The sequence below is a fragment of the Papio anubis genome, chromosome 11 (assembly GCF_008728515.1).
Source record: "Papio anubis isolate 15944 chromosome 11, Panubis1.0, whole genome shotgun sequence".
Lineage (NCBI taxonomy): Eukaryota > Metazoa > Chordata > Mammalia > Primates > Cercopithecidae > Papio > Papio anubis.
This window is the reverse complement of record NC_044986.1, coordinates 51,788,448-51,812,132: the sequence shown is the minus strand read 5'-3', so window position 1 is coordinate 51,812,132 and position 23,685 is coordinate 51,788,448. Positions and strand designations below refer to the sequence as shown.

General features: G+C 33.8%; 1 protein-coding gene and 1 long non-coding RNA gene across 2 annotated transcripts in view; one reads left to right on the top strand and one right to left on the bottom strand.

The window, feature by feature from the left end:
* LOC103887612 overlaps positions 1-23,685 on the top strand; it is a 592,558-nt gene that overhangs the window by 9,517 nt on the left and 559,356 nt on the right. The window lies entirely within an intron of this gene.
* Positions 12,681-14,420, bottom strand: MTRNR2L5 (MT-RNR2 like 5). Its single transcript, XM_031652628.1, has one exon. It carries the CDS (start codon positions 13,467-13,469, stop codon positions 13,395-13,397), a length of 75 nt encoding a protein of 24 aa, XP_031508488.1. The 5' UTR covers positions 13,470-14,420; the 3' UTR covers positions 12,681-13,394.

Here is a 23,685-nt window from a genome sequence, read left to right as displayed (position 1 = left end):
GTGTTCTTGATTTCTAAGAGCTCTTGAGAGTATTTTAAACGAATACCACCTGTCATAATTTTAAGACTTTTGCTTGACGTTACTAAAGTTACCTCCAGCAGAATGTGATTGCTTATTGTCAGAAACAATGACGCTGTAGGTTTTTAAAAATTCTGATGCAGTTTTCACATGTATTATGTAAAAAAAACCTTAACTGGTACTTCTATATTTTACATTCTAAGACATTAGTTTTGTTACTCCTTGATGCCTGTGGTTTTTTTTTCATTACAAGAAGAAATTCCTGTTTTTAGTATATAAGCCAAAAGAAATATTGGGTTTAGTACATAAAAATACATGATTGCATTTTTTTACAAGTTATACAAGGTTTAGCTTATCCTAAAAAGAAAGTTTCACCTTCATAGTACAGTGTTGACTCAGTTTATTTACGATCATGCTTTTGTTATGTGTACATGAACATATTTAATTTTTAACTTGGTTCCAAATTCCCTTGTGTTCCTTTTTGTTTTGTAAAGTGCATTCACAGTTCTTTCTAATTTTTTGTCATCATGCTTAAGCATATTCTCTGTATGCGCTTTTATCCAGATTGGGATATTGTAGGACAAACAATTTTCTTTATGTCATGGATCTTAATGGGTTGATCTCTCATAGGCCTTTTTAGGTCAGTACACAATACTGGGCAATTGTACAAGGTCAGTAATTGGTCTTCCAGACTCTACTGTTTAGTTTCTCTAAAACTGGACATTTTACCTGAAGCTTCTGTGCTTCAGTTTCTTCACTGCCAATACTGCATGAGTATCACAAGACTTTAATGAGATAATTCAGGTAACATGCTGATGTCGGTGCTTGACACACAGTTCAGACCCTTTAAAAGTAAAGATTTTGAACAAGTGTTTTGGGGAAGAGTGGTAGAAAAGCATAAAATCAGATATGACTTCTTGATAGTTTGATGTGTATACAAAGACCTTCTTATATAATCAAAGTGTTTGTCATGATCCTGAAAGGCAAACTATATGAATATTTATTTAAGTAAAAATTCGGCTGAAATTGTTAATTTTTCTTTCTTATTAGGACACTCCTAGGAATGTTCAGTTTCTCAGCATTAATAGATTCATAGACAAAAGACTACAACAAGTAACACTTGCGTTAAGTGCTATGAAAGGAGGACCAAGAAAGGATGACCTAAGTAAATTTTTCTGGTGAATGACTAGTTGAATTAAAAAATGAAACAAGAAAACAAAACATATTAATGAAAGAAGGGCAGTTTTACTGGTGTTCAATTTTTCAAAGCCTTCAAGTAGTTATAATTTAATAAAAAGCAATAAAATAGAAAAAATCCTAGATTCTTCTGGAATTGTATTTATTCTACATCACTAACTTGTTGAAAATTATTTGAAATGAAAGCATAGTTATTAGAAATAATTGTATTTCTTTTTATATACACTATATTTTATCTTGATTTCATTAGAATTACATTTATAGGATTTACATGCCTTTCTTTCTTCATTTTTCAAAACAAAGCAGTGTCCCTTCAGGCTCCTTTGCTACTCAGCAACATCAATTAAAAGTTAGAGTAAAATTAACTGAAAAGTTTAGATGGAAAATAAAATCTCAGAATGTTCTAAAAGCTGATGACCATGAAAGAGTGATTTGACTGCAGCCAAAATGTCTTTATCCAATGCTACTTTGAACTGAAGGATGTAATGTAATCAGAGTTTTACCAATTTAAATGATCATTATCAGACAAATAATTAGGATAAAAATGGAAAGAAAGAGTACTGAAGAAGTTATTAGGTGATTTCACTCTAAAATAATGTAGAATCAATATCATTTATCTGGATATGCTTGCACTAATTGGTAGAAAGAGAATGTAAATGCAGTGGATTACCTTGCCCTGGAATTATCTGGTTATGTCAGATCTTACATTCAAGCTCATTGGAATGTTTGATGATACAATTCTACTGATACTAATTGGTCTACTGTTCTAGTCATTTGCTTTTGTGTAGTTTTTCAACAGCAAAAATATAAGCATGTTATTGGCCTTTTACAAACACACTGCATATTGTTTTAGAGTATTTTATTGTTTGCAGCAATTACAGTGAAGAGTATATCTTTCAAGTATTACCAATATGAGTATTCTGTAATGTAAAGTCTTAACCTGGGATCTGGTTATGCTCTCTTGATCTAAAACTTGTAAATAAAATCTCTCTGCTCTCCCACACACTCAGTGTGTAATGTGAGTAATGTGATACAGGAACAGGAAAACCATAGTAAATACTCCTTTTGGAAAGAAAAAGAAAGTTCTGTTTTTCTTTCATATAGGCACTTACCAGAAATACCTGAAGTTTTGTTTATGTTTGCAAAGCAAGCAAGGTTGAGAGGCTGCTTATGAGGTCTATCTGGTTTTGTCTGCTCAGGGCTTCTTCAAGCTTAGTTACCATTTTAATGTATGAAGTAATACTATACTAAGTAATGTATTAATATAATAATGTCCTTAATATATTATAATGTATTACATTATAATACACGTAATGTAATAATGTTTTTAATGTATATTATACAATACTACATTAAATAATACTTTAATAGGTTTTACTAGCTATCCAGGCATCCCTTAGTCCATTCAAGTTGACCTCTAAAATTAACCACCATACTCTCTGTTGTAGGGACCAAATATCAACTGTGCTAATATTCAGTGTTCTTAGCTATGTTTTATGACACTGGAAATCATTAGGTACAAATACTTCTCAAGTCAGCTCAGTGCACAGTGTTATCAATATGTCACTGCCACATGTCACAGGTTCCCATTCTCCCTGACTGTGATAAAAATTTTCTTACTACCTTCGAACTGATTCATAGGTGGGTTTGTTAGGGACACATCTAATTTCTCATTAGAAATTTCTATATCACTCAGAGGGTTACTCTTTTTTTTAAGCTAATTTCAGCATAATACATTGCAATAATGAAAACTCAAAAAATAAAGAAAAATATATCATTAATTCTAAAATTGAAAGGTATAACTATTAATTTGTAGTCTGCAATTCATCTAGCTCCTTTTGATTTAAATAAAACAGACTGGTTTTTCCATTTATGAATTTACTATGAACATTTTTATGCCAGTATTTTTCTACCATACAATTGTTTTACTAATATTAGGCAGTTTCATTGTATCTATTGGTACAGCCTGGTATCAGGCTGAATTAGATTTACTGTTATAGTGTGTTGTTACTGTTTATGATTAATTAAAAGTGATTTTTCTGTCAATACTTGTAACTTGATTTTTGTCTTAAAAACTGGATTTTCTGCTTTTCTTTAAGAATGTGGAAAATTCAGAAGTAATAGAGCAACTCTGCTGCATGGTGATGGTGAGCTGCAGCAGAGAAACTGTCGTCCCACTTAGATACAGCATTCTGACTCCAGATTTCAGTTGTCACTGGTGACTCCACCTTAATCTTGGTACCCCATCTCAATGTGGCATTGCTTTTGCAGTATTACAAATGCAGCTTTCAGAAATATCTTTATATATTTTTGTGCACCTTCTGAATTCTTTTCCTTTTTATATGTGACAGGGTCCTGCTCTGTCGCCCAGGCTGCAGTGATGGAATGATCGTAGCTCACTGCAGACTCAACCTCCTGGGCTCAAATGATACTCCTTCTCAGATCAACCTAGGTTCATATGAGTCTCCCAAGCAGCAAGGTTTCAGGTGCCAGCCACTATGACTGGTATTTTTAATTTATTTTTATTTTTTGGTAGACACAGAATCCCACTATGTTGCCCACGCTGATCTGAAACTCCTAGGCTCAATTGACCTTATTGCCTCAGCCTACAAGACAGCTTGTATTATAGGTGTAAGCCACCATTATTTTCTTATGATAAATTTCTAGTGGTAGAAAGCTATTGGATTAAAGTATACATTGAAGAGAGGGTGCTAGTATACAATACATATATTTGCATTTTATTGCAGTAATATAAATTATCCCATTTATTGCTGTTTTACACTGTGTGTTTCTTAAAGGTGAGGTGAGACTGAGTTTAAAACTATGATTATTTTTCATTAGTGTACCTTCATTTCTGAAATGATTTCATGACATTTTGCAGTGTTTCCCATGAGTAAGTGATTTTTATTGTTTACTACTGTTTTTCACAATTTGACAGCTTCAAGTTTGATGGCTTATTTACATATGTGTAAGTTCTTTAAATGTTGATGTCAAATCTATTAAACTTTTTTATTATAGTCACTGTTCTTAATTATTTGCATACAATTGTTTCACTGTACAATCATTCGAATATTCATGTTATGATTTGTATTTTTAAGTCTTGTTTTACTGTTTCCAGCTGAGTTAATTATTTTAAAGGACATTGTCAGAAATCTGATTTTTTACAATTTTCCAAATAACCCAATATCTAATGGCCATTTACTGAATGATTACATTATAAAATTAAAATGTGGCTCCAAATTAATGTTGAGAGCTTCCTATAAAAGGAAAATTATGCTGTTAGAAATAAACAATTTGTTGTTATTTGTGTAGAACATCTTGTGTATTTTAATCATATGGTATTAAAGGGTAAACTGTCACCCTCCTACCAAGTAAACCTTTGTTGGCCAGTTATGACTATATATGAATGACTGGTATGCTAGTTATTAATCAAATTAGACAAAAGGCTATAGATATAAACCAAAGACTTTGGTTCATTTAAACACCTATGGTTTGAAGTCGATAGTACCCAAATAGTGACCAAACCACTTTAACAAACTGTATATTATCAAACTTTTAACATCAATAGAAAATTTTATTTAAATTTAGATCATAGTAATGTTACAATTTTATGTGGAAACCACCTTCAGAAGGAAGGGTATTTTGAATTATTTCACTGTAGGTCATTTCTGTTATAATAGAAAATACTATTAAAATGAAATGGTCTAACAAAAATATTTCTAAGTCTTGCTTTATCACTCATGCACTTAAAACAGTAGAACAAATTCCTTCTCATCAAGAACTTAGATAGCTACTTGGTTTTATTTCCAATAAGATAGAACTTTTTTATGTTTCACTGTGAAACCAAAATAACTGCTATAAAATTAATGAATATGTTTGAATTCATTACAATCTCTAAAAAGAAGCACTTTCTCTGTCTACCTCTATTTTAGAGATGAGTATAAGAAAACGAACATGTTTTAGGTAAGGTAGGTTCAAAGATTGAGTTTACTACACGCTTCCTGACTGTTAAGTGATATATATCTCACTTTTCAAATCTAAAATAAAATTTAAATCATAAAAAAAGAGTAAAAGAGTTTTGGTACTTTTTTTTTTTTTTTTTTTTTGAGATGGAGTCTTGCTCTGTTGTCCAGGCTGGAGTGCACTGGTGCGATCTTGGCTCACTGCAAGCTCTGCCTCCTGGGTTCACGCCATTCTCCTGCCTCAACCTCCGGAGTAGCTGGGACTACAGGTGCCCGCCACCACACCCGGCTAATTTTTGTTTTTGTATTTTTTAGTAGAGACAGGGTTTCACTGTGTTAACCAGGATAGTCTCGATCTCCTGACCTTGTGTTCCGCCCGCCTCAGCATCCCAAAATGCTGGGATTACAGACGTTACTTTTCTTTTAGTTTTAAATGGCTAAAAAGGTATTCAGTAATTGAAAGTTGCATCAACACTTGTCCTATGATTGATTTGCGTCTTTTCTATTTTGCTTTGAGCTACGTGGCTAGCACTTTCTAGAGAATAAGAAAAAAATAATACTAGGGACTTGTATCATCTTTCACAGACTCATTTAATACACTTAGTTTGTAGGACATTTGCAAATTTATAAGAGCAGAAAAAGAAATAGGGATCATTATCACCATTATCACAAATAATTATCCTTATGTGTGAACTTTGCGTTACATCTTTTTGCTTTCCGGATGTCCTTTGAGTGAAAGGGAAGGAGGATGTGAATATTTAATACAGAGCATACCTGTTTGAAAGTTGAATGTCTAGAAGTGAATAATCAGTTCACATATTATAAGGTGGGGCATGTATTCGAAAGTCTGAAAGTGGCGTATTTCTCAGTTATGTTTTTTGTTGGTGCTGCCTCTATGAAGTCCAGGTAACCTGATATGAATATTCACAGATACCTAGGAAGCCTGCATCACAAGGTGGCAGGTAAAGAAAAGCTATAGTGTCACCAGTTCCCTTCAAAGGATTTGCATAATTGAGCCAAGAATAATAACTTTTATTTGGGGCTTAAATAGAAGGTAAAGAGAAGGTGGTTAAGACACATGAGGCAAAACTAATAATGGATTACTGACTGAACACGGTCTGGAGATTCCACAATTAAGATCTGGGGAGTGCTTGCAGTGAGCCGAGATTGTGCCACTGCACTCCAGCCTGGGCGACAGAGACTCTGTCTCAAAAAAATAAAAACAGAAAAAAGATCTGGGGAGTAAATATGTATTGGAGAGTCTCAGCTTTTCTGACAGGAAGATAGTATCCTTATAGGGTAGATTGAGAATATCATTCCATAGCTTATTTAATAATAAAGTTTGTATATCATGTCAATTATAAAGTGTGAATATTTGAAGTTTATGAAATGGTATGGGAACCATGCAGATACATTAAAGGCAATGCTCAGAATTTGTAGGAATTACACTAGGTTGCTAAGACATAGATTAGTATAGCTGGCTTGAGACCTCTAGAATTTTTATTTCTTTTGAAAGAGATTTTGCCATTGGCACCATTCTGCTATTCTGCATAGCACAGTCTAAAACATGTGTTGCTACTTTGAGAGATTTTGCTTTCATAATCTCAATAAAAACTTTGCATATATATGATTCACTTTAAATAAAACCTTATATTTTGAAGGTTTTAGGTTTGCCATAAAATTTTAGTATTATGGGAGTTATAAGAATTTTCTTAAAATATCTGATTTTCTTCTTCTAATAAGATCTTACACAACTGACTAAAAATATGAGTATATACAGCAGTCCACCCTTTCCTGTCTTTTTATGACACACGCTTTTGGATGTGCCATATTCAATTTTAATATTCAGGAAACACTTTGGCATAATAGAAAATGAAAAATCTAACTTCAGAGTCTTGGGTTCTTGACTCAGCTCCATCTTAATTTTTTATTTGATAATTAATTATCGTATGTATTTATAGCATACAATATTATGTTAAGATACATGTATACATTGTGGAACATTTATATCAAGTTAATGTATCTTTCAACTCACATATTTATCATTACTTTATGGTGGGAACACTTAAAATATACTCTTTCAGCAATTTTGAAATATATAATACATTATTATTAACTATAATTACCCTATTGCTCAATAGATCAGTAGGACTTATTTCTTCTATCTAGCTGAACCTTGTACCATTTGACAAATACATCTTCTTTTCCTGTCTAACCCGCCTCCTCTAGCCTCTGCTAACCATCATTCTACTCTTTACTTCTATGAGTCTGACATTTTTCAGATTTCACATGTAAGCGAGATCATGATGGATTTGTCTTTCTGTACCTGACCTATTTAACTTTACATAAGATCCTCTAGATTTTTCCTTGTTTTCACAAATGACAGAATTTTCTCCTTTTTAAAGGCTGAATAGTATTCCACTGTGTGTATACACTATAAATATGTATATATAGTTTTCATTATCCATTCATCCCTTGATATGCACTTAGATTGTTTCCATATTTTGGCTATTGTGAATAATGCTGCAATGAACATGGAAGTATTGATATCTAGTCAACATGCTGATTTTAACTCCTTTGAATATACACCCAGAAGTAGAATTTCTGGGTCATATAGTAATTATATATTTTTTTATTTTTGAGAAACCTCCCTTCTGTTTTCCATAATGGCTGCATTAATTTACATTCGCACCAACATTTTACAAGTGTTCTCTTTTCTTCAAATCCTCACCAACACTTGTCTTTCATTTTTTTTTTGTAATAGCCATTCTAAGATGAGTCAGGAGAAATCTAATTTTAATTTGCATTTCCCTAATCAATGGTGATATTGAACACCTTTTAATATCCCTACTGGCCATTTGTATGTCTTCTTTGGAGAAATATCTGTCCAGGTCTTTTGACCATATTTTTTAACAGGGTTATTTGTTTTATTGTTATTGAGTTGAGTTCCTTGTATATTTTGTATATTAGCTCTTTATCAGACATACAATTTTCAAATGTTTTCTCTCAGTCTGTGAGTTGTCTCTCTTCACTCTGTTAATTGTTTTCTTTGCTGTATAGAAGCTCTCTGGTTTGATGTAATCTCATTTGTTGTATGTGTGTTTTTGGTCATATCTAAGAAATCATTGCCCAAACCAATGTCATGGATCAGCTTTGTCTTTTTATTAGCTGTTTAATCTCAACCTCAGTTTCAAATTTAAGAAATGAAAAGCCTAACTGAAATGATCTCAAATATTTCTTACAACAATGAGACTCTTTGATTCTACAAATGTGCTTCTTTATTAAAGAATATCTTCTCTTTTGGTAACTTGCATGAAGTGCTTAGGTATAATTTCACTCTTTTTAGCTGAAATATCATATTGAGTTTAGGTGCCTTAGACAACCACCCAATTGTTCGTTTAGATGTTGTAGTGACAGATTTCTGGTAAACTGTTTAATGTGGGGTTTTTTGTTACCCCATAAACACTCAGATCTTTAGACATTTTGATGACGAGCAAGTTTGACTCTGGGGGTATAATTGAGTTTTCAGTGAGCACTGTCAAAATAAATGTCTAACCACACCCTTCAATAGATTAACTGTTAAATTTTCAACAATATCTTTTAAGTTCTTAAGTAAATAAAACAGAAAAGTCTTAGCCCTTTATTTAAATAGCTTTAAGATTTCAAATAGCTTGCTTTATTTAATGAAAGCTTCAAAAACTTGAAATGACTAGTACTTATCCTTTTTCATCTACCAAAATGTTATTTCTTCCAGCTTTAACACTCTCTGTAACTGAGATTAGAAGTTAAAGTGAGATAAAAACCAGTGAGTCAAAGCGAAGCTAAGTCATTAGAATAGTTTTTTTCTCCTTTCTGTCAACTGAACATGTAAATAATCACATGGAACCTAAGGGTATATAACCTGTATCACAGTGAATAATGAATGATTTAGTTCCAATTAAGAAGTTTCCTTTTAAAAAGAACACATTTAATGGCCCTCATGCATAAATTAAAGTTAGTTTGAAAACATGGTTTTGTTAAACAAATTTAAACTGCTTTTCCTTCACTTCTACAAATTTAAACTGCTTTTCCTTCATTTCTGAGGAGTTGCTGATATTGACTGGCCTTCCAGCTTTTAGAGCTTGCAACTTCCTCTTGATGTAGTCAGCCACGAAATCTGCATCTGATGGATTCAAGTTAGGATTTTGTTGTTGTTGTGCTTGGCCTTATAATTACCTAAGATATATCTCTGGAAGTTTTCAGTATAAAATTCACAAGGTTTGAAGAACACATTCTATTTTGCCTATTATTTAAAAATAGCTTCAATTTTTTGCTCCTTATTATGACAGTTTAAATATTGTTTACAGAGCTATTTCTACTTGATTTTCTATTACAGTTAACAATATATGGATCAGATATTTATTTTCTAAATATTACCTTTACAGAACAGTGCTTTTCAGAGCAATTCCACACGAAATATCTGTGTGCAATTGTAACCTTATGTACCACATGAAGTGTTGACTCATTTTATGAATTATTTATCATTTTATGCATACCCCTGAGCATAAGTCTAATGTTAAATAAAGACATAGCACTATTTTGATTTTTTTCAGATTTTTGATATGTATTATTCTTGCATATACTATGTTACGGAAAGTGTACATTAACTTGAATATTTGATTATATAATATTTTTATACATAAATGAAGATGTCTTTCATTTTGACATATGATTCCAATAGTTAGGTACACAGGAAGATATAAAGATCTGAACAGTGGACACAAATTTTAGTAATACCTAAGAGTACCTAACAGTACTTTACAGATTATTAACAATTTTTCCATATTTGACATCACATGATTACCATGAGAGCTATGAGATGTTAAGGAAGGTATATTTATAGCTATTTATGAATATAAAGACCATGGTTTGAAAGCATAGTGCATGCCCATCTTCATACAACTTGTAATGCTAGAGCAGCCTCTGAATTTCTCATCTCTTGTCATCCGGTGTAGTATGGTTTGTATATCATGCAATACATTTAGATTGGTTACACTCATCTGAAAATGCAAATCCTCTCTCATCTGTTTTTGCACATATAAGAATTACAACTCTTCCCAATCAGGTCAGATGTCATTTTTACTCTGGAATAGCCAATAGTGAAGCATTTAGAAATGGACACAAGTCGAGAAACAAAAAGAAAATTACTCAAATATTATGTTTATATATGTGTATGTGTTATATATATTTGTATATATATACACACACACACACATATACATATGTATAGTTCCATAGACAATCGTTTTTGGATTAACAGAAATTAACCCTTCTGGTCTTAAAGCTTGAAACTTACATTTGTTTTATCTGAGTTCTTTCCTCAGGAAAGGATCCCCAGGCCTCTCAGAACATATCAAAGAACTGAAACCAGATTATTGCATCCAGACAATGAAATGCCAGGATGTTTCTTCATCATGATTGCTTCCTTATCCCACACTGAGCTCCTTTTATTCTCATACATAGTTACATTTCTTTCCTGCTATATAAACATCTAAGTTTTTGTCAGTCAGGGAGATGTATGTGAGATTGATCTCCCATTTCCTTGGCTGCAGGACCTGATTAAAGTCTTCTTCCTTGGCAATAGTCATTGTCTCAGTGATTGACTTCCTGTGTGGTGAGCAGCAGGATCTAGACAGAACCCCTGGTGTTTTGGTAACAGATATATACCAATTATTTATGAATATCTATAGCTTGAAGTAAATTCATGTGAGAAGAGATCTAATTTTTACCTAGTCAAGGAAGAGTCTCATCTGCTTTAACATATTTTCTGCCCTACCCAATGAAGAACAGAAAATGTGTTAAAGGAGATGATACTCTTTCTTGAGTCCTGGAACATAGTTCATTTCTAATTCTTTTGCCTCTTCTCCCTGCTGTCTTTTATTCTCTCTCTTCTCCCCTCTTCCCCCTCCCCTTACCTACGCTTCCTTTCCCCTTCCCTATCTCTTCCATCCTCCCTTTCTTCCTTCCTTCCTCCAAATTTTGGAGTGCCTATACTGTTTTACAAATTATATTCACTTGCTGTTTCTCTTCTGCGAAGTTTGTAATTGTTTTTAGTCTCTTATCAGTCCAATTTATACTCTGTGTGTAATCCATTATTATTTCTACATTCATAGATGCTCCCATCTTTATCTACAAGCCAAAGGTTTCTTGAAGATTTAGACTCAGGTTTTGTCATTTGACCAGTAGGCGCTTTTGCTTGGATAGTTTTATAAATGACTGAAATTATAAAGTCTAAAATAGTATTCAGTATTCTCTCTGTCTTTCTCTTTCTCTCTCTCTCTCTCTCTCTCTCTCTCTCTTTGTATTTGGTAACTTAATTATTCAGTTTGTCATCTGCCTTTCATTCAAGGAACCTCAGAGTTATTTTCTACCTATCTTATCCTTATATCTAGTCAGTATATGAATTTTTAAATACTATCTGAAGATTTTTCTTAAATGAAATTCTTTTTTATTTCTGCTACCTTAATTCAACCTTAATAATTTCTCTGATATGTTTAACAGCTTCCTATTTTTTTGCTCAATTTTATTCTCCATATCATTGTCATAATTTATCTATAAATTCTCTATCACCTCTATCTTGCGACCATTACTATTTCAATCCATCGAATTAACATCACTTACTTCTATTTGTTTATAGCATATTGTATAAAAATCCTAGTCTTGTATATAAGTCTGCGTAATCTAGTTTAAATCTAATTGTCATGGCTCCTATATCTTTTGTTATTCCTGTTTACCTCTCTTCTTCAACAACTAGTGAATTTCCACCAAATTCACACATTTCAATGTGACTTTGGTTACCTTGTTTTTGTCATATTCTCCTCTAAGTATCTTACTATACTTTCCTCCTATAAGATTCAATTCAAATACCAACTCTTACTGAAAACTTTTCCTAACTTCTCAGGATATAATTCAATATATAAGTGTATCTGTTTCCATACCATTCCATTCACAACTCTCTCATAGTACTTCTGCATTTTATTGTAATTCTCTTTGCCAAATTGATCTCCTAATATACTGAGAGCTCTCTGGAAGGAGGAACTGTGTATAATTGCTCTGTGAGGTTCTTGTTCATGGAGCATTGTAAAAGCTCCTAGATCATTTATTGAGTATGGTTTAGTGAAGAAATAGGAGGGCATGGAAAAGGCAAAAGAAGCTAACTTTTCTCTTTTGTTACCCACAGACCTCAGGTGAGGTGGGAAACTACCATAAATATGACTGAAAATATCTCTATCGCTACTTCCAGACTGTCCGTAGGATGGAGGCAATAAATAAATTTAAAAAAAAAAAAATAATTAAAAAAAAAAAAAAAGGAAAAGGGCAATGTAGCTTAGTGGAAAGCATAAGAACCTGAAATTTATAAGACCTGGGCACTGGATCTACAATAGGGTTCAATAACCAATAGCATATTGTGTAAAAATCCTAGTCTTGTAAGGAAACTTTGTGAAGTGGGCCCTATTTAATGCTAAATAGAAACCGACCTGGATTGCTCTGGTCTTAACTCAGATTAGGAAGGACTTTAATCGTTGAACAAATGAACCCTTAATAGCGGCTACACCATTTAGGAAGTCCTGATCCAACATCGGGGTCGTAAACCCTATTGTTGATATGGACTCTAGAATAGGATTGCACTCTTATCCCTAGGGTCACTGATCCTGTTGATCGAATTATTGGGTCAATGTGTAATAACTCACACTATTGCGATCTTAGTTTAAGTCGTTTCGGAGGTTGAATTACGTTCCAAGTTCACCTCAACCAAATTTGTGTGTGTGTGTGTGTGTGTGTGTGTGTGAGTCTCACTCTGTTGCCTAGGCTGGAGTGCAGTGGCGCAATCTCGGCTCACTGCAAGCTCTGTCTCCCAGGTTCATGCCATTCTCCTGCCTCAGCCTCCCGAGTAGCTGGGACTACAGGTGCCCGCTACCACACCCGGCTAATTTTTTGTATTTTTTTAGTACAGATGGGGTTTCACTATGTTAGCCAGGATGGTCTCGATCTCCTGACCTCGTGATCCACCTGCCTCCGCCTCCCAAAGTGCTGGGATTACAGGCGTGAGCCACCGCGCCCGGCCACCCCAACCAAAATTTTTAATGCAGGGATGATACATTGGAGCCTGTTGGCTTGTTTGAGTCTTTATTTGCATTAATGAATTAAAGTTCCATAGGGTCTTCTTGTCTTACTTATTTATACATGCTTCTTAATAGGTAGTTCAATTTCACTGGTTGAAAGTAAGAGACAACTAAACCCCATTGTGGCCATTCACACAAGTCCCTATTTGATTATACTACCTTTGCAAGTTCAGGATACCGTGACCCTTAAACATATGGAACTGAGCATGCAGTGCCTCTAATACTAGCAATGCCAGGGGTGATGCTTTTGGTAAACAGACGGGGTGAAATTTGCCGAGTTCCTTTTACTTTTTGTAACCTTTCCTTAGAGCATGCCTGTGTTGGGTTAAAATAAAGATAATAAGATGTCTATTAATCATTTGTTAATATTAGGTCATTAACTGTTAGTGGATTATTCCAGTCTGATGTAAGCTTATGCAATGGAGAATGTCTTAATGTTACTTATACTAACATTATTGCTTCTACTGAATAATAGATTAGTCCAAAGTAATATGAGGAGTTCAACAGGGTGATTAGAAATGAAGGTAGTCAGATGTTGAGCTTAAACGCTTCCTTAATTGGTGGCTGCTTTTAGGCCGACTTCGGTGGTAAAATCTGTTACTGTCTATGGGACGGTTATTTTCTAATATCTAAAGAGCTGTCCCTCTTTAACAGTTAAACTTACAGGAGGAATAAGTAATTCTGTGGGTAAGTTTAAAGTTGAACTACAATTCTATCTTGGACAATCAGCTATCACCAGCCTCGGTAGGCTTGTCACTGCTACTCATGGATCTTCTCACTATTTTGTTACATTAGATGAGTGTACTCTTCTAGCTGTTCTTGAGAAGCTCGTCTGTTCAGGCGACTTGGCTAGAACTCTCTGTGTGAAGTTTTTTCTAGTTAATTCATTATTCAAAAGATGCAAGGGTTTGTCTTTGCTTTTTGGTGCTTGATATAGTTCTTTCATTGTTCCCTTACGGTACTATATCTACTGCACCAGAATAAGTAATTTCTATCTCCTATACTTTTATCTAGGGTAAATGGTTTGATTTAAGTAGTTCTAATAATACTTTTTAGCAAGGTTTGGAGCTGGAGTTGGCTCAAAGTGATCAGGTTGTAATTAAATCTTCTGGGTGTAAGCCGAATACTTTGGGTTAAGCTACATTTTGGTTTATCCAGGTGCATTTTCCAGTACACTTACCATGTTATGACTTATCTCCTCTATACGTGTGTAGACAATTATTAGTAATAGTGATTTCTAGAGCACTACTTGAGGAGGGTGACGGGCATTGTGTGCGTGCCTTATGGCCTTATTCAATCAAGCATTCTATTCTTGATTTACTACTAAATCTTCCTTGAACCTTCAGATTTCATGAAGGTTATAATGAGATTTTTCTGGATGTAGAAAATGTAGCCCATTTCTTATCATCCCATGGGCTACAACTTGACCTAATGCTTTAATGTGCACACTTGTGCTTACTTTATGCTTTTTTTTAGGGTTTGCTGAAGATGGTGGTATATAGGCTGAGTGACAAGAGATGGTGAGGTGTATTGGGGTTTATCGATTATAGAACAGGCTCCTCTAGAAGGATATAAAGCACTGCCAAGTCCTTTGAGTTTTAAGCTGCTGCATGTACTCTGGCGAATAGTCTTGTTAATATAACCATTTGGGTTTGGGGCTAAGCAGAGTGGGGTTTCTGATCTCAGTTTGTGCCTTAGCTGTTGTGTCCTCAGGACATTAAAGTAACTTCCGTGGTATATTTTATTTCAGCTGGAGTTTTTTTGCGATTTAGCTGGAGCTTAACTTTATTGAGTGCAGACCTGAAACACTCTTTATGCCGAGTTTTATTAGCTTGGGTTAATTGTGTGGCCGCGGTGGCTGGCACAAAATTTACCAGCCCTAAATATTAGTATAGTTTAGTCATACTTTCACTTATTGCTTAAAATGTATCACTGCTGTTTCCCGTGGGGGTGTGGTTGAGCAAAGTGTTATGAGCTGTGTTTATACGTGCTTGATACCTGCTCCTTTTGACCCAGGTGATCTGGAGGGCATTCTTACTGGGGCGGGGATGCTTGCATGTGTAATTTTACTGAGAACTCATAAAAAGGCTAGGACCAAACTTCTATGTTTATGGGGTTGTGTGGACCTATCTACGCATTTTCAGTGCCTTGTTTAAAACAATTAAGCTACATTAACTGGATGAAAAACATTTGAGTGGTATTTTGAAATACTAGGGGGATGTCAGCATCTTGTTGGGTATAAATCTAAAGTGGTCGTTTACAGTCCTGGAAGTTTAGGGCCTTTAAAATAGTTGAATTAGCAGAGGTTTTGGCTGAGGAGCGACATGTAGTTGAAGTTATATTTGATTTAGGACTATAATATCTGGGATACACACTTTTCAGAGAGGGATACTTGAAATATTATGTAAGTATTAGGACCGAAATTTAGTTAACATATAAATTGGAGATCTTATTTGGTTGGAGAATATCAGGATTTTTTAGAAAATTCCGTTAATCGGGGGGCTAGTGTTGGAGTGTTCATGGTTAAATTATGATTTTTAGAGCTCAATTTAAGTATCTTGTTTTTGGGGGTCGGCAGGAGTACCTCTTACCTAGTTTAACAATAAAGTCAGAGATTGGGGGAGGGCGGATTTTCGGATTTAATCGGAAGCAGCCCTTTAAATGGTGCGCGAACGTACGTGTGTGCGTGAAAGGACGTGTGCGTGAACGTATGTGTGTGCGCGAACGTCTATTGATTGTTACGCCCTTCAAGCATGAATGAATTAGCATATTACGGTTGGGTATGCTGGCTCAGAATATTCAAGATAAGTCCAGCTACAATCGATTCCACAGGGACCAGGCTCCCGCCATGGTAAGTGGCAGCATCCCGAAAATTAAAATATACCAAATGCGTGACAGTGCTCCCATGACTAGTTCTTAGGGTGATAGTCACTAGTACATTGAGACACAAAGTTTGCAAATATTTTCCCCCAATTTGTAGGTTGTCTCTCCACCCTCCACCCTCCTGTTTCCTTTGCTCTGCGCAAGCTTTATAGTTTTAAGTAATCCTGTTTATCTATTTTTGCCTTTTTTGCCTCTGCTTTTGCTGTACAAACTGAATCCTGAAAAACCTGATTATCATAGTTAAAAGATTTATTTTTATCATATTCCAAATAGTTTAAAATGCTTTTGCTGGTTTGTTTGACATAATGGCATCAGGTATAACGTGGCATAATATCATACTATCACTCTCTCACTTAAAAATCAAAATGTAAAAAATATAATTTTTAAATATGGCAGAAACGTACATTAAAATACATTAAATGGTAAATAACAGATTGCTATTAAGCTCACATATAATCATGCCTTCCTTTTATAATACTTTGATCATTATAAAGTGATTTTTATCTCTTACTATATTTTATAATAACCTATGGGATAGCTGGAGTAGATATTATTTTCTCTGCCTTGCATGTGCCAAAAACGAGAGAGGGAGAGAAGTGGAGTTACTTTCTCTGTATTAAAAAGACACAATGGTGCAGAGTTGAAACTTTACTCTTGTTTGAAATACTTTACAATTTTTCTAAAACATAGTGAGATCTAGGGACTGAGTGTTATACCCAGCCCTGTTTGAAAATTTCTCAGGATATTGGTTCATCTTTTATTAAAATGAACAAACAAAAAAAAGTAGGATCAAATTAAGAAAAGCAGAATGTTTTGGTAGGATTAGGATCTCAAAATAATTATCTCTAAGCCGATGAAGTGTTACATTATTTTTCTTGCTTTATTTTTAATTCGATTATTTTTGCTGTGTCTATATGGTGGTGTAATAACCTGAGAAAGATGGTTCTAATCACACATGTACTAATCACAACCATTCAACATAGTTTTAGAGTAAGATTTAACCAGGACGTAAATTTGAAAGTTCTTAAAAGTATACAACTTCTGTGTCTACACTTAAGACCCCATCTCTAGGTATCTGTTGATTATGCAAGTAGGATTAACAATAATTAACTTATCAACCTAATATCTAAGCAGTGCAAGCATTATTTTTAGACTTTCTTAAATGGGCATTATAATATGTATCTTGATTGAGCTTACTTATTTCATGGAAGAATGGTATTCCTAAAATTATTTTAGAGATTTTTGATATTCAATCTCAAATGTTTAATGTATTTTCCAAAATTATCAAATAAGGATGAGCAGCAGCATACTCTAATATTTACAGGAAAAATGTAAATAAAAACACTTGGATTTCTAGGTTCTTTAATAATCTCAATGCCAGGATGAATTCTCTAAGTCTGAAAAAATTGCCATTACTTGGTATTAAGATCAGTATCAATTCAACCATTATTTCTTAAAAAAGATAACTTAAATAAAAGTTGCATTTACCATTATGTGCAGTGGTTCTCAACCCTAGTTATTCCTCTGTAGTTTTAAAAAATACTGATACCTGGATCCTTGGCCCAGTGATTCAGCATAAATTAGTCTCACATGTGGCTTTGTCATCAGGAGCTTAAACAGTTAACGTGCAGCTGAATTTGAGAACTACTGCTTTAGTCTTTTGAAATGAGGCCAGGTGTACATATAAGGCCTTAGTGTGCAAAGCTTTAAATTTGGGGGACATTTTGGTCGTATAAAGCTGGTTAATACAGATGAAGTTTAAAGGGAACAGACTCTCACCTACCAGATATACTAATACTTTGCAGGAATCAAGATCATTGTGAGATAATTAAAAAGAAGAGAAAAATAAACTTCCTGAATGTTGAATTTATAATTACATGTTCAACCTTTCCCATATTATACTATCTTGATTGATGGTTAGAATAAAATTTCAAAGAATTTGAAACTTATCCTAGCATACAAAATTATATTTGTGTAATTTTCATGTTCAACGTATTTCAGTGAATTTAAATGATTAAAAATTAATTATCCATGGGTGATATATATGATTATTCCATTGCCAAGACTGTTGCATTAAGTAAGGCAGCCAGTTCCCAACGGATCTAGAAATCAATGTTGCAATCTGAAGAAGACTTTTAAAGTCAATATTCTTAGGTACCTATATAATTTTTTAATAATCTCCATATTATTGCAATTCAGTTCTACAGAAGACCTTTCTTGTCACATCACCAGTCCAGTGACACTGTTAGAGTGTATCAAGGGAAATGTGAATTGTCCTCTTAGGCTTCTAAACCAAATAATAGAGTGAATTGATTATATTTCAACCTTGAGTATGAAACACATTAACAATTATGATCCATAGTAAAAATCCTGTTTTTATACAGCATAATTTACTGAAACTCATTTAAAATTCACATAACATTTGATTGAATTGGAAGGTGTTTACAATTGTAAATTTTGCAACATTGAAAGCGCCAAATGTGTTTGATTAATATCAACTTCCTGCAGCCACACCTGTATAATATTTACGTCTCTAAATTACTATTTGTGGTAGTTAGCAGTTTTTCCATTGCAATTAACCAACCTCTACCTTGAATATTGTCTGAGATAGCTTAACTTTTTATTTTTTTCTTAGTTGAAATGTTTTAATTATATTTTACTTTGTGGTTTTAGTTTTTCTTTTATCTTCTTGAAGTTTAACCTCAATAAATTTTGAGTTGGTTCTTATTATGTGCATCAAAAAATTGTAAAATGTAATACAAATTATTATCACTCTATCTACATGGAAAAACATTGTTAACAAATCTGTGAATGACTTAATCATTTCAACAATTAAGACATATACACACACACACACACATACACATACACATACATACATTTCTTCTAAAAAGAATGGTTAAAACTACCTATACATTGGAAACATATTTTCACATAAATTTTCCCATTATTTGTGTTTATATTGTGCAAATTATATCAGTAGCTTGAATGACATGTATTTGACAAGAATAGAGAAAAGGTGGTTTCATATTCCAGACTCTTAAAACACACTTTTCATTTTAGGACGCAAGCACTCTAAGGATATGACTGTAGTCCTCATGTCTGACATCTAATTGCTATGAGTTTCCTTCAATTAATACTAAATACATGTATAGAAATTGCCATAAACTGAGCTGTACGATGGTAATAATCCCCAAATGACAATTCAATCATGGGGATCTCTGGGTTGTCCTAATTCCATTATAACAGGTGGATATAATGGTCTTTAGATCCCTAGATATGAGGTATCCCTGGAAAGGTGTTTTCTTAATCTTAGATAATAGTTTTCAATGCTTTGGTGAAAATTGTTTATGGAACTCTTCTATTTTAATCAGTCTTTGAAAATGCTCTTTCAATGGTTGATAAGGTAAGTCAGCACATAGTACTTCTATACTGTAAAAAAAAAAAAAAAAAAGGTAAAACAGAAATTACTCTTAATATACATTAGGTATTCAGTACCTCTTATTTCCAGATGTATACAATAAGTTCCTTTTATATCTTAGAGCTAAAACCAGAGAAAAAATTGTCTCTCTGCATAAACCATGCACTCTCTTTTGTTAGATAAAGAAAAAAGTGTAATTCATCTTTATCTTCTCTGATATATTATGTGACTTTAAATTTTTATTTAAAAACTGAACTTATTGAATTTTTCTTGATACCTAAATTATACATGTTCAGTGTCTATAGCATAATAAACCACAGTAAAAATTGTTAAAAACACCTATAATCTCAGCAAACAGAAAATTAATTTTATTTTAGTGAAAATATTACCTAACATTTTAGTTTTCCTAAGTATCAAAACTGTCTTATCAGCATACACTTTCAAAAAGAAATTTTATTCTATCTTCTTTAATAACATACCAGTTTTTCCTTATAAGTATTTTGAACATATATTTGGGTCACTAAATGCTATTTTAAAAGCATGGATTTCATTTGTTAGTATTCCATAACTAGCAATTATACAGTTGGACATTTAGATTTATTTCAGTTTTCAATATTCACTTCTAAAGAAAAGTTACAATGAATATTTCTGTAGTTAAATCTAACCACACATGCAAGATTATTTCTTTAGAATACATTTTAGAAGTGGTATTACATTAAGGCATTTGACTTACACTTTTAAAATATCTTTAGAAAATGTTCTTTTATTACAATAGTATGTTTTTGTATGCCTTGTATTATAATTTGTATCAAATATATTTTTATATGCATGGTATATATAAGAAATGCAAATCTAATTAGATGAAGCAACAAATATATTACATAATTAAATAACAGTTTGACATAGTTTTACGTGTATTTTTGAAAAATTACTATGCTAAATTCCTATTGTCAGCACCTAAACTAATTCTTGAAAAAGATCCAGAAAACAAAGGTCTCAAATTTCTAGATATTTTAGGTGTACATAAAGGTTTCCAAAAGATAACTGATGTGGTAACTTGAGAAATATAGAATAAATATTTGGGCACCCCACAGGGAAGCCACATAAGGATAGTCTAGAACCTCTCAGTTAGTAATAAAGGGGCCCTGGTATCATTCATAGTCCTGTAGGGGAGAGGTAAATAATTTACTAAAATCCATAGACAGAGAAGCTTGTGAGGACAGGGCTGCCTGGCTGGATCTTTGACTTTTGGTTCAAGGAAGTAGTTAATGCCGGCATTCCTAGAAGCAAGAGGGAGCCAGGAATGTAACTACTTGCCACACTCTTGTCTCCTCCTCCAGTTCTTGCTCTTCTCCCTTCCTCCAGTCACTTGCTCCTGCTTTTTATTGGCTGAACCCCACTGATATCAGGCAGTAAGAGAGCCCTGTAAGTAATACGTTGTACATTTCAGCCTCCTGGGTGCACAGAGCAGATTTGAGAAGAATAGAGATTGGACTAACCAGGGCAAATGAAAGATATCCAGTGCAATAAGAAATCTCCACAGATAACTTCCTCCTTTTATTTTTTCTCATGACTGCGTCTAGACAAGGGAATTCATTTTTTCCACTAGAAATACTTTATGTATATTCATTTATGATTTTCACTCTAAGAGGTATTCTTTCAGTGAGATCTTGAAAATCCTAAATCACTTTAATTTACATGTAGAATTCAACGTCTATGAAAACAAGTGTAGCATGTGTCATATATATGACATATATATAATGTATGTGCATTACACATCTAATACGGTATATCTTAGTGTTTAATAATCTATGACTGCTCAAACAAATCAACATATAAACTAAAAATATACATGCATTGCTTTTAAAATTTTTTGGTTATGTATTATGTGACTGTTTACGATGGAAAAGGACACACAGTTCAGTTTGACGGCTGTGTGTCAAATGAAAGCTAAACATCCTACTCCTAGCCAGGTTTTTCTACCTATCCCTCCTTACTCCTCCCTTGATACTCGGACATCTTCAGGTGAAATTTTCACAGAAAAAGAAAGCAAAAGTTTGTCAGATAGGGTATTCCTTTAAATCTTGAATTTTATTTTAATTATGTTTAATTATTGACCCGTTGCTTTTTCTTTAATGAAAAATGTGTATGATGACCACTTGCCTTTCTTTTATACTGAAAAAGTTCTGCCTATCATAACTTTATTTATTTATTTATTTATGAGAGAGAGTCTCACTCTGTTACCCAGGCTGGAGTGCAGTGGCCCGATTTCCATTCACTGAAGCCTCCATCTCCTGGGCTCAATCAAGCCTCCTAACTCAGTAACTTAGACTATTGGTGAACACCATTATGCTTGGCTAATTTTTTTGTAGTTTTGGTAGAGATGGGGTATTATCGTGTTGTACAGGCTGTTCTCAAACTCCTGGACTCAGGAGCTGGGATGACAGGTGTGAGCCACCGCAGCAGGACTGCCTATCATAACCTTAAATATTTTATGAAGCAATATATGTAGAGTGCCAAACAAATAAATTGCTAAAATGAAAACTATCTCCTGTGTTTTTGATGGAACAGTAAATGTTATTATATAGTTACTAGATAAGTTAAGGCAATGGAACCTCTTTGTGAGATTTTGTAACTTTAATCCTTTCTTTCCTTTTTTTCTTTCTTTCTTTCTTTTTTTTTTTTGAGATGGAGTTTTGCTCTTGTTGCCCAGGCTGAAGTGCAATGTTGCGATCTTGGCTCACCGCAACCTACACCTCCTGGGTTCACGCGATTCTCCTGCCTCAGCTTCCCGAGTAGCTGAGATTACAGGCATGTGACACCACACCAGGCTAATTTTGTATTCTCCATGTTGGTCAGGCTGGTCTCAAACTCCCAACCTCAGGTGATCCGCCCAACTCAGCCTCCCAGAGTGCTGGGATTACAGGTGTGAGGTGCTGTGCCCTGCCTATTCCTTTATTTCTAACAGTTTTTCATAGTGTTGCTAGAGCAAAATTTTGTATTCACCTTTTTGACTTCATTTTTTTCAAAATGACCCAGTTTTTCTTAGCTTTACATATTTTTTTTTTTTTTTTGTCAGAAATGATAACAGAGCAAAGGTTTGGTAATACTAGAGGTTTTACCCTTTTTCTCTTCTTTGATCTGCCTCAAATATTCTCACATGGCACATGATCATTATGACTCCCATCTTAATAAAAGTATAAATTGACATTAAACTGTTATTTTCATACCAGAACTGAGACACACCGTCTCATGGTCTTCTTGCATTTGTGCAGGCTTTCTTTATGTTTGTGGGTTTTTAAAAAATTGTTTCATTTTTGTTTTTATACAAACCACCATCCATTTTGTATTTTTGCAAGCCATCTATAATACATCTATAATAAGCTTTGAATTAATGTCAGCTTTGAGCAGTAAAAATTTTCAGAAGCAGGCAACTTACAAATCTCATGAAGAAGTTTGTGGGTTTAGTACCATTCAGATAAGTAAAAGAGTCTTAGCTGCCAGCAACTTCTTTTCTGGAATTTTTTATTGCTGTCTTTGCCATAAATATCTACCAGATAGTCAAAAAATGTAGCCCCAGGTTTGCATTTGCTGATAAGGTGCCAGAGGCCTATGACAAGTCAAGACGAAATAACATAACACCTCCTACATCAAAGTTTTAAGCGCTTTAAAATAGAGGATCCAAGTTGCTTTGTCCATTAGAAAAGGTCAGCCCAGGTTAATCTACCTTCTCACTCGCACACTAGGTTATACCTGGCCATATGCTGTTGATTCAGCACTTGTACAAGTGTCAAAACCAAAGCTGTTCATTTGCTCTGCTTTCTTTTTTCCTCTTATTCTTTTTTTTTTCATATGACTGACATTATTCTGTTTCAATTCAACAAACCTGTACTGAGCACCCACTGTTCAGATAGTCTCTCAGACCCAGGCCTCAGGGAACTTGAAAGCTAACAAATGACCTCTTAACAAGAATTTCTTGAGGAAAACACTTAAAATAGTGTAAAAAATTTCAACTGTCAAGAAAGCATCTTTTCAAAGTAGA